Source organism: Haematobia irritans, chromosome 1, assembly GCF_050003625.1.
Source record: "Haematobia irritans isolate KBUSLIRL chromosome 1, ASM5000362v1, whole genome shotgun sequence".
Classification (NCBI taxonomy): Eukaryota; Metazoa; Arthropoda; class Insecta; order Diptera; family Muscidae; genus Haematobia; species Haematobia irritans.
This window is the reverse complement of record NC_134397.1, coordinates 134,087,262-134,099,770: the sequence shown is the minus strand read 5'-3', so window position 1 is coordinate 134,099,770 and position 12,509 is coordinate 134,087,262. Positions and strand designations below refer to the sequence as shown.

Here is a 12,509-nt window from a genome sequence, read left to right as displayed (position 1 = left end):
TCAACAATAGATTTGATAAAATAGCCATACTTCATTACATGTGATGGTCAATTAAAATAATAATACAGACAAACATTAAGATTGCCGTTCCATTTGTAATTTATCGAATATATAAAGTATATAGTACTGATTAGGGAGAAATTCTAGGGCGACCTAAAGATGTCTGTTCATGCGCTGTAATTACTCTAACGTTTTGGTTTTGTCCAAAATTTTTATCCCATTTGCCCAAACTTTGAAACGAAGTATTATCTTGGCACCGCAAATATATCGATTATAATCCGATTTCTAAAAAGTTATATGTCAAACTTAATTTATATCAGTCCATGGTTTTATGTATCAAATTTTATCCAAATTTATTGAATTTCGGAATTTAGTGTTATTTTTGACACACAAAGAGATGTCTCAATTACGACGTCTTTAGGTAATTTGTGTCTAGGTTATGTTAGGATAGGTATAGTGGCAGCCACGGTTGGTACTAATGTCAAAAATTATCTACCGAAATTTGAAGAACATTTTACTACTTCTACAAATAAGGAGAACTTTCTCATAATGGACTTTGACAGGTATTGAACATATGGAAATTTTTGTCAAAACGTTTTTTCTATAAAAAAGTTTATTTCTATAGAAAATTTTGTCAAAATTTTATTTCTATAGAAAATTTTATCAAAATTTAATTTCTATAGAAAATTTTGTCAAAATTTTATTTCTATAGAAATTTTTGTCAAAATTTTATTTCTATAGAAAATTTTGTCAAAATTTTATTTCTATAGAAGATTTTGTCAAGATTATTTCTATAGAAAATTTTTTCTCAAAATTTTATTTTGTTTTTCTAGGGGTCATTACGAATTAAACTCCTTTTCGGTTTATAAATATTACAAAAATTTTGATTTTTTCAGGATATTGACCGAATTTTTAGGGGTGATCGGGAAATGAGCTCATATTCGCTCTAGGACGCATAATTTAGAAGATATGAGCAAAAGACGTTTTTAAATATTATGAGGTTTTTAGTATTTGGATGAAATTTGAAATTTTATACAGGCGATTACAAATTAAGCTCTAGAAAGCATAGTTTGGAAGATATGAGCAAAATATTATTTTTATAGAAAATTTTATCAAAAGTGTATTTCTATAGAAAATTTTCTCAAAATTTTATTTTTATAGACAAATTTCTCAAAATTTTATTTTTATATAATATATAGAAAATAATGATTAACTTATATTTATCACATACACAGTACGTATTACCAAAAAAATTTAGAGACAAGCAAATGTCCAAACTACAAATGCATTTTCTTTTTTCGATAAGTTGCTTTGTCACAAAGATTGGAAACTTCAGCATTTTCCTTTTTCACTTCTAATTTCTTTGGTTTTATTTTTGATGCTTCCGGACAAATGTTACAATTTAGACATTCTGAACATTTCGGTTTCACAGGGGTACAGGTAGTTTGACCGAAACCAACCAATAAATGATTTACTTCTTTCCAGAGATCACGAGGTAACCATGTCTCTAAAGCTACTCTAGTTTGTTCTGGCTCCTTAGTGGTGCGTTGTACCCATTGCAAACGATTGCATATGCGATGAACATGAACATCAACACCAATTCCAGTTGTTTGATGCCATGCTGTAGCCATACAAATGTGAGCCATTTTCGGCCCAACTCCGGGAAGAGCAACTAAATCTTTTATATTATCTGGTATGTCGGAGTTGTATTTCTCTATTAGCACTTTTGAAGTTTGTTGCAGGTATTTTGCTTTATTCTGAAAATTAGTTTTCAAGCTATAATTTCATGATATGGTCAATGAATGATATGACAAAGATTACCTTATAAAATGATACTGGATGTAATATATTTTCCAAAACATTCGGTTTCATATTTATTATAGATTCTGGAGTTAATGTATGTTCTCGCAGCCGTAACATGGCATGGTAAGTTGTCTCATCTTTCGTTTGACTTGATAACATAAGAGCCACCAGTTTATGGAATCGTTGAGTCTGTAGAGAAAAAATCATAGTGGTGTACCTTGTATTACTCTCAGCCCGGTTAAGTTTCAGGCTCACTTAGACTATTCAGTCCATTGTGATACCAATTAATTAATTAAAAGTACCTATTACATATGGACACTTCTAGTTTTAACAGCTGAATCTTCTCGATTATTTTCTTACGTTGAACCAACCAGATTGTCTAGTAAGATGAAGTGAGGGTGTTTCAAAACAAAATAAAGGAATAGGAGGACCCAAAAAGAACTATTCAAATATTTTCATATAAAAATTTTGATTTTTTAGGACTTTTACGAAATTTTGGATTTAGATCAGATTTTACCATTTTCGGATCTGCTTAGATGTACAACGTTATATATTCAGATAATGTATTAGATCTAACAATAACTGGCCAGATCCATACATTTTGACACGGGTGGCAATAATTTCACTTAAATCTGAAACCGATATTGGATCGTACACAGAAAAAAATATCACCAAAATATTTCCAATTAAAAATTTGATTGAAGTTGAAAATTTTTTCAATTAATAAATTAATTGATACAATTAACTTTTTAATCAATGTAGAAAAATTAAGCTAATTAAGGCAATGAATGAATATTTTAAAAATTTTCAATTAAATAATTGATACAATTAACTTTTTAATCAAACTAAGAAGACGAAGTTAATAAAAAAAGTGATGGTATATTTTAATTCAAATTAAGGGTGATTTTTTTTAAGATCTATAGGAAAGTTTTTCAAAAAAAACAAAGAAACAGAAAATTAAAAAATGCATTAAAATATCATTTGAAAGTACGGTCCATATAATTTAATGTTTGAAGATTATTTATGGCAAATGTAGATCCCAACGGCGTCTCAAATGATTCAACCGCTTCAACCTCTCGACTGATACTTCACTAAATGCTTCAATGTTAATCTAGACGGCCTAGAAGGTCCCGAACGTGAATTAAAACGTTCACCGAACCGCATGTCATGCATGTTACGATTCGAATCATCTTTGAAAAAGTACGGTCCAACGATTCCACCAGCCCATAAACCGCACCAAACTGTGACTTTTCTGGATGCATTGCTAGCTTTTGCAATGCTTTTGGCTGATCTTCACTCGAAAACTGACAATTTTACTTATTTACGTATCCATTAAGCCAAAATTTGCTTCGTGGTTGAACACAATTTTTCGATAAGAAGTTCGCCAATTATAGACCAAACTGAAGATGTTTGACAATGCAACAAAACATGAAATGTGCGTCCGCTGTTCAAACTAGTGTTGTCCAAAAATAAGAGCTAAAAATCACCCTTTATCTCGACCCTACATCCCTCTTCTGTATATTCAAATATGAGCCTTCACACCGACCATATATGATCGTGAACGCTAAAGAAAAATTAGTTTGTGGAAGATATATTGTATACTGATATCTAAATTCAATTACCTGAGCGTTATGAAATTGCATTTTTTTATTCAATTAAGAAAATTTTGAAATTTTGATGGTACTAACCTTATCGTCTGCATTTTCGTCAGCACATTTATGACAGCCCATTGTGTCAACTGGAGCATTATCTTTACATCGCATAATTCGTATATTTTCTAAAATCTCTTTCCAATTAGCTGGTTCCCATTTATCTACTGGAAGTTCTTCATTTGTTTCACTTTTTATATTATCGTCTCTAATTTTTTCCTTCTTTATTTTTGTTTGCTTTGGATTTTCGTTTTTAAGTAAAGCGGAGGAAGACGTTGTTGCTTTCTGCTCATCTAGGTTTTCATTTTTAATAACAATATTTTCTTGTATAGGTATTACCTCTAAGGGGACATCTTTTAAATCAGTTTTGGGATCATTTTTTCTAGAAACTCGTTTCGATTTTGTAACTTCTTTTTTAGGATTTTTGATTTCATGTTTTGCAGATACCAAAATGTCTTCCTTTTTGCCTGTTGCCAATCTAGTTCTTTTATTGTTTTTCACCTCTGTAAAGAACTCTGGTTTCAGTTCCTGAAAATTACATGGAAATTATGTTTACATTATAATAGGAATTATAATCAGAAACGTATAGTTGAAATTTGGAAAATATATTCGAAACTAATCCACAATCTGATGTATCCATACATCGATATCGGTCCATATCTGAATGTCTATCCTTGAAGATCAATATAAATAATATTGCTTTTTGTGATTCTAATTTTTTTAGTTTGCCTGTGGTAAAATTCCAGTTTCAAACCTTCCTTAAATGGTTTTGTACATAGAGTTCAACGCCGAAGAAGAGGAAGATCACAATATGATATCACAATGCATATTATTAGTTGAAGTCCATCCATAACAGTAGGTGACGGCAATTAATTTATTTAACTGAACGAAAACCCTTCGAAACATTAAACTCCAACGCTGACCGATTTATATCGGGTTACATAAAAAAAATTGGGTAAAATTTGTTTTCAGCCCATATGGTTGTGGGCTCATGAAATTCCAAATCGCCTAAGCAGGAAAACTGAGAGTTCGTCCTATATAGAAACACAATAAAAAATTGATCGCAGTTAAAAACCTACAATATTGTTATTGTGGGTAAAGGAATAGACAATTCCGAATAAAACGTGTAATCTAGACTCTGAAGAACTCTAATCAGGGGGTGATTCAATATTGCCCTTCTTCGAACTGGATAAACCCACAACAAAATTTTAAAGCGATTGCCCGTTCGTTGAAGGATGAAGAGTTATAGTTATTTAAACGGACAAAAGTACTTGCGCATGGAAAGGCAGAACTAAAACTAATGATAAATTTGTCCATTTGTTGAAATCCAAGATAAGACCATTTTGTAGAATTTTTAAACTCCTACAGCTGACAACTTTGACCATTATTAGATTCCCATCAACTGACAATTTTGTAAAATGGTAGAACTCAAACAAATGATAAACTTGTCTAAAGATAAATTTATGCTTCATAATGATAGTACTTACAAGTTCTCTCTTCACGGGAACCTTTTTGGCACTTAACTTTTTAGCCAACGTCTCTTTGGCTTTTTTATTAGTGGTACTCATATTTCTGCCAAAGGACAATATAAATTGTCTAAACATTCAACTGAAAATATCCTCAAGCGCAAATGTTTTGTCAACAAACAGTGATGCCATTTTGGTGCTTTTAGCACCAAATTTAGTGCTTTTTGATTTCCAAAAAGCACCAAATCGCCTTTTTAATGCCTTTTCAAGAAAAGCACAAACTTGGTGCTTTCCATGGTAAAATAATTCTCAGGTAGTTGCAGTATTACAAAAAAAATAAAAACAACAAAATTCAAGTACATCCAGATGTCAGTTTTGTTAACAAATTTAATGTTAGTAAACAAAAGATATTAAATATTTTCAATTTGTTTTGTTTACATTTTAATGTTAGTTACCAATAGTATCCTATGCATGGCTGAATAAGGAGGTTGAATCACGATAACAAAAACAACAAATTTCAATATGTTGTTTACAATTTTAAGAAGTCAAAATCAGCTGATACAAGAATCGTATGGCATTGGTAAAAGTGGCAATTATTTATTCTTCCAATTGTCCTGAAAAAAATAATTCAAATCAGAGAAAAATAAAGGTTCAAATTTAATTGCGTCACCTATGAGTGATTGTGAAGTGGATAATTCATCCGAGGAACGCCGATATGAGACAAATAAGACTATAATACCCACCAAAGTTAAGAATGGAAGTCAGTCAAATGGATCTTCGCCATCTATTAACAAAAACAGTTTATGATGCAGTTTAAAAACTGATGTGCGTGGTATTTTGGGTCTGGAATATGTTATCAAGATACTCAAGTCATCTTTGAACAATTCTCCAGCTATGAATGCGCGAGTTTGTTTGAGATGCATTTGCTATGCAGTGTCATTTGGAGAGCTGCAATCACCATAAACATATGATTTTGACATCTTAAAATTTTGTCGAAATAAAAAAATTGTATGACTTAACCTTCTTGTTCAGCCATGATCCTATGTAACCAATAGTTACCTACGCAACCAATAGTAACGGGTTGATATTTTTCAGTTTGAAGCACTCTAACAAAACATTTGCTTTCAAAAGGTGGGTATTAAGTTCGAATTTAGCCGCTAAAATCGTCATTTTTTTACGATTACTTTTCTTTAATAATCCATTTTAAGGAATATAAACTTTGTGAAAATTTGCTTTGGCCTATTCCCCATCAAGTTATAATGAAATCTGCGACAAATATGTATAATTTTATGACGTTTTTTACTCAATTAGTTTTCACTTTAGTGAAAATTAGCGGCTAAACTCGAACTTAATACCCACCTAAAGAGAAAAAAACTGTTCAATCAACGGACGCATTAATACATGGTATGTAATAGAGGTGTGCACGTGAGTAATAGTTTACTCACGCTCACGCACACTAACGACTGAAAAATCATACTATTTTTGGTAGGACTCACTCTCACGCACACTCACGAAAAGAAAATTTGTACTCACGCACGAAAACGTCGTGACTCACGAAAAATACCGGGACTCACGAAAAATACCGTGACTCACGAAAAATATTGTGACTCACGAATAATTTTATGTTTAATATACCTTACCGAAGTGTTTGAACACATGAGCATTATTAAAATCGAGAGTATTATTAAACTCTTAACATCCCAGGTGTCACTAAAATTATAATTGAATTTAACTCTTAAGCGTTTTATGTAGGTGAACAGGAATATTTTCGTGAGTGTAATTCGTTACTCACGCACACTCACGAATATATTATTTTCGTGACTCACGCTCACGCACGACATTTTGGTTTGTTAATCACGCTCACTCACGCTGTTGTCATGAGCGTGACTCACGCCTCACGCACGAACTACGAAAATGTTCGTGAGTCACGACAATTTCGTGTCACGTGCACACCTCTAGTGTGTAACTCAACCTCAAACAACAATTCTCAATGATTACTTGCAGAATGACCCAAACGACTTGTTTCGTAGACCACGTTAACAATGCGGTTATCGTAAAGAAATACAGAATCCCATTACAGAAGTGGATTTTTTGGTACTACATTGAATTTTAGCTGGCTGAAGAAGTTTTTGCGGTGGGAATTGATATGTTAGAATTTATAATATATATTAGGTGCTTTTTTTCTCTTCGGGAGTCAAAAAAATTCCAAACAGTGTTGCCAGGGAAATGTTTCGGTTTACCCTACACGGTCAAAAAAAAGTTCCCTACTTACCCAAAAAAATTTCCCTACAACTTCCCCTACAATATTTTTCGTTAAATTTAAAACAAAAAAAAAAAAATACAAAAAATTGGTTATATGCAATGTGAAAATAAATTTGTATTCAGTCTATTAAAAATTCATTAATCTAAAAAATAATACAGTTCCTTTGAGAAAATCAGTTTTTTAGACTATTGTTGGTCTATTGAAAGTACTTCATGTTCGGCAAAAAACATACTAAGATGGACTTCAAAATCCTCACCAAATTTGGTTGGTCACTTCTTTTCACAAAATAATTTATATTTTTTGCCGAAAGAGCTCTTATGTGAAGCTTCGATTTACCATGTTTCTCAAGTTCTGATTTGCCACAGCTCATGTTTGTCACAATCAATATTTTCCTCTCCCAGAGCCACCAAAATGTATACATTATTAAAAATTGTTTTGAGTGAAAAAGTCCCCACATTTTGCTCTATTTGGAAAAGTCTGTCCCTAAACGACGCAAAATATTAAAAAAAACCTACATGTAGAGAATTTCCCCTACTTCTGGCAACACTGAATCAAAGAGTATAAAAACCAGGGACGGAAATTCAGTACTACAGTACTCTTTTGAATACGTTTTCATCCCGGCAACCGCGAGTGATTTAGTCATTTTGGTTTTTCTATTGGAACCGTTACAATACTACTTTGGAAGCGTAAATCAAACTGAAAAAAAAATAGTAATCACAAACTCTATTTCTTTTTAAAGTTGTGAACTTCTTAAGCTAAGAACCACAAAGGGCGCAATGTTATTCCAAATAATTTTTGTTTTTGAGACACTAATGGTGTTTTCTTTTCTTGTAAAAAAAAAACCCTGCCAGCAATTCGAAGTTCCATTTCATCCTCATTGCTACCACAGACTCGTGACACTGCAACAATCGCAAACTGTGATGGGGAAGCGTATGAAAAAGTTTGAAATGTACATGAAATTATTTTGCCATTACTATGGTTACAAAAGCCATTTTATATTTTGTGAAACACAAAGCGCAACTAGCTTCTTATAATTTATTTAAATAAAATGGATATTTCGCTTAAAATTGTAAAAGGTATATTGGCGAACAATTTTTGACTTTCCAAATGGAATAGTGATTGTTTTTCAGGTATTTTACAGACACGCTGCTTCCATCGAGAATAAAAACACTGGCTGATAGACGCTGCAACATGTAACTTGCCACTTGTAAATAAACATCATTCTGTTATTAATGAATAAAATTATGTTAAATGTGTTGTGATAGTGGTATAAATGTTATATTTATAAGAATTTATAAATGTTTAATCAAATTAATAAACATCTAAACAATCGTGTTTTACTTGACCACAATGATTCTTTTACAACTATCTTAAAATGCACTTTTTCTGATTGTTTGAGTGGGCTACTATTGGCGTCGTTCTAAATTTATTAAAAAAGGCACCTAATAACTCATTTGACACTTTAACTTGGCGTGGTACAACTCAACTCTCAATAGTGACGGCGCTTTTCCGACGAGTTTCGGATGTCGTATACGATTGTTTTGGACGTGATAGGGATTCCCAGAAGCGCCGTCAAATTCAAAAAATGTTGGCTGGGTTGATATACATGAAAACTAAGCTGAAGAACATTTTTAGTAAAGAAATTCGCAAAAACGTCCTTATGGATATATGGAGCTCAATTCGAATTCGACGAAAACCCTAACCAACTCAGTGCCAAAGAGACTCCAGGCAGTAGAAAACACTAAGGGCTATCATACAAAATATTAAAAATTTGTAATATTTAGTGCTTAAACCAGTATTTTTTTAGTATTCTTCATATCGTTGCACAATTAATTTCAAATTGATGGGTGTAAAACTTTTTTATTTGCTGACTGTATTTCAGTCTGAAAAACACTGCTCAGCCATCTCGTTGAGAGATTTTCGGCAGTCTATGGCCATTTTCGAGTTAAGAAACACAGAATAAAAGGATTTTATTGCAGGTTGACTGTCTGAGTATATATTAATGCCAACATTTGTTGGAACATTACTTCTCAGCCAATTCGCCTGAAAAACACTACAATGATTTCAGTCTGAAACACACTACAATGATTAGGTAATCTTTTCGCTATATATCTATTATTCCCCGGGGTCCGTGTACACCACGCCTCACTGTTGGGAATTAGAGTCTCAAACTTTTTGTCGAAAAGTGATCTCGCCAAAGTGTAATCCACTACGTTAGGCACGTCTGGCATTATTTTGAGGACCGAACTGTGACCGTACCTTTTTTCCGACCACAGCGATAGCTTGCGCAACTGCACAGCCGTTGTCGCAGCTGACTGTTTGGCCAACATGTCTAAAGCCATCATGACATTAAGGGAATCTGTTCCTGTCTTACTGAATGCGCCTGAGATACACAAGCAGGCCATATGCTAAACTTTATTTAAACTTGTCGGCTGCTGAGGTGCCGGCCACCAGACTACAACAGCATATAGCATTATAAGTCTAACCACTGCCGTGTATATCCAGTGCACAATTTTCGGTTTTAGTCCCCACTTTTTTCCTATTGCCTTTTTGCTCGAGTACAAAGATACCGTGACTTTTCTCGCCCATTCTTCAATATTAAGCTTAAAATTCAGCTTCCTGTCCAAAATAACGCCAAGATATTTAGCACACTCACCCAAGGGAATTTCAATACCCCCTAAGAATATGGACTTAACCGTGGGAGTTTTGCGATATTTGCAGTACACGACTAGTTCTGTCTTTGCAGGATTTACCTCAAGACCATTCTCTTTCGTCCATTTCTCAGTCATCCGGAGGGCTCTCTGTATAATATCTATGATTGTGGATGGGAATTTTCCCTTGACTGCTAGAGCCACATTATCTGCGTTTGCCACCCCTTTTATCTCTTTGTATAGGGAAACTAGAAGGTTGTTTATAGGAACATTCCAAAGAAGAGGTGATAGAACTCCTCTTTGGGGAGGAGGAAGCAAATTTCATGGTATTAGTATATGGTCTCTAATGACCATGCAAAAATTGGTCCACATCGATCAATAATTATATATAGCCCCCATATAAACCGATCGCCGGATTTGGCCTCTGGAGCCTCTGGGAAGACCAAAATTTATCTGATTCAGTTGATATTTGGTACGTGGTGTTAATATATGGCCTCAGATACCCATGCAAAAATTGGTCGAAATCGGTCCATAACTATATATAGCCCCCATATAAACCTATCCTCAGATTTGACCCTCGGAGCCCCTTGGAAGAGCAAAATTCATCCGATTCGGTTGAAATTTGGTACGTGATGTTAGTATATGGTATCCAACAACCATGCAAGAATTGGTTCATATCAGTCCATAATTATATATAGCCCCCATATAAACCGATCCCCAGATTTGACCTCCGGTGCCTTTTGGAGAAGCAAAATTCATCCGATCTGGTTGAAATTTGGTACGTGGTGGTAGTATATGAACAACCATGCCAAAAGTGGTCCATATCAGTCCATAATCATATATAGCCCCCATATAAACCGATCCCGAGATTTGGTTTTGGAGCCTCTTGGAGGAGCAAATTTCATCGGAGCCAGTTGAAATTTGGTACATTGTGCTAGTATATGGCCGTTAACAACCATGCCTAACTAGGTCCATATCGGTCTACAGTTATATATAGCCCTCAGATAAATCGATCTCCAATCACACAAAAATTGGTACATATCAAGTTCATAATTGTAAAGGGTGATTTGTTAAGAGCTTGATAACTTTTTTTTTTAAAAAAACGCATAAAATTTGCAAAATCTCATCGGTTCTTTATTTGAAACGTTAGATTGGTCCATGACATTTACTTTTTGAAGATAATTTCATTTAAATGTTGACCGCGGCTGCGTCTTAGGTGGTCCATTCGGAAAGTCCAATTTTGGGCAACTTTTTCGAGCATTTCGGCCGGAATAGCCCGAATTTCTTCGGAAATGTTGTCTTCCAAAGCTGGAATAGTTGCTGGCTTATTTCTGTAGACTTTAGACTTGACGTAGCCCCACAAAAAATAGTCTAAAGGCGTCAAATCGCATGATCTTGGTGGCCAACTTACCGGTCCATTTCTTGAGATGAATTGTTCTCCGAAGTTTTCCCTCAAAATGGCCATAGAATCGCGAGCTGTGTGGCATGTAGCGCCATCTTGTTGAAACCACATGTCAACCAAGTTCAGTTCTTCCATTTTTGGCAACAAAAAGTTTGTTAGCATCGAACGATAGCGATCGCCATTCACCGTAACGTTGCGTCCAACAGCATCTTTGAAAAAATACGGTCCAATGATTCCACCAGCGTACAAACCACACCAAACAGTGCATTTTTCGGGATGCATGGGCAGTTCTTGAACGGCTTCTGGTTGCTCTTCACTCCAAATGCGGCAATTTTGCTTATTTACGTAGCCATTCAACCAGAAATGAGCCTCATCGCTGAACAAAATTTGTCGATAAAAAAGCGGATTTTCTGCCAACTTTTCTAGGGCCCATTCACTGAAAATTCGACGTTGTGGTAGATCGTAAGTCTATTCATGATGAAATGTCAAAGCATACTGAGCATCTTTCTCTTTGACACCATGTCTGAAATCCCACGTGATCTGTCAAATACTAATGCATGAAAATCCTAACCTCAAAAGAATCACCCTTTATATAGCCCACATACAAGCGACCCCAAAGTCCATATCGATTCGTAATTATTTGTAGACTTACCTATACATACCTTTTTTGTCTAATATATACCACACGCTCACAAAAAATCGCTTCTGTAACATATACTCCCAAACATATTTTGCTTCAAGCATATATATTTTTGGGTATTGCCCAAACATTTATATGTTTGATCTCTTCCAATATATAATATGTTTGAAAGCACATTGGTCTAAACAATATATGTTTGGGTAGTCTAAGTTCCAAACATTTTGTATTTTTGCATCCAAATTCAATAATGTTGTCTTCCAAAAAACAATATGTTATTATGTGATCATAAAATAAGTTTGGAAGCATTTTGCACAGCATTTTTGCATTTTTTTGCAAAAATATTATACGCTTAAAAAAATTCTCCCAAACAATATTGTGCTCAAAATTTTATTTATTTATTTATATATTTACAATCATAATGAATTATGAAAATAAACAGGTAATATAGTTGCTAACAACATAGGTTTTCGACCTGAATGCTCAAAATTTTGTTTCTGTCCAATTGTATATTCCCCCACATCTTTCTCACTTCCACGAGATTTTTTAGTTCTTAGCACCTTTTTCTGTAATACAAACATTGTAGAAGAAATTATTCAATTTTATGAGTTTTTTTTTATTTTAATTTTACCTTTTGC

At 33.8% G+C, this 12,509-nt stretch overlaps 1 protein-coding gene across 1 annotated transcript; it reads right to left on the bottom strand.

Moving 5' to 3' along the window:
• Positions 1-1,123: 1,123 nt before the first annotated feature.
• Nthl1 (Nth-like DNA glycosylase 1) lies at positions 1,124-5,212 on the bottom strand. The gene is made up of 4 exons (XM_075291676.1): positions 4,940-5,212; positions 3,492-3,980; positions 1,822-1,992; positions 1,124-1,757 (listed from the first exon to the last, which is right to left on the bottom strand). Exons 1-4 carry the CDS (start codon positions 5,054-5,056, stop codon positions 1,278-1,280), a joined length of 1,257 nt encoding a protein of 418 aa, XP_075147791.1. The 5' UTR covers positions 5,057-5,212; the 3' UTR covers positions 1,124-1,277.
• Between the last annotated feature and the right edge of the window lie 7,297 nt (positions 5,213-12,509).

Coding starts and splice junctions, on each gene's coding strand:
- Nthl1 (XM_075291676.1), bottom strand. CDS start 5,056: ATGTTTAGACAATTTATATTGTCCTTTGGCAGAAATATGAGTACCACT. Junction 3,981..4,939: donor TTCCCGTGAAGAGAGAACTT/GTAAGTACTATC, acceptor TGTAATTTTCAG/GAACTGAAACCAGAGTTCTT. Junction 1,993..3,491: donor ACGAAAATGCAGACGATAAG/GTTAGTACCATC, acceptor TTTTCTCTACAG/ACTCAACGATTCCATAAACT.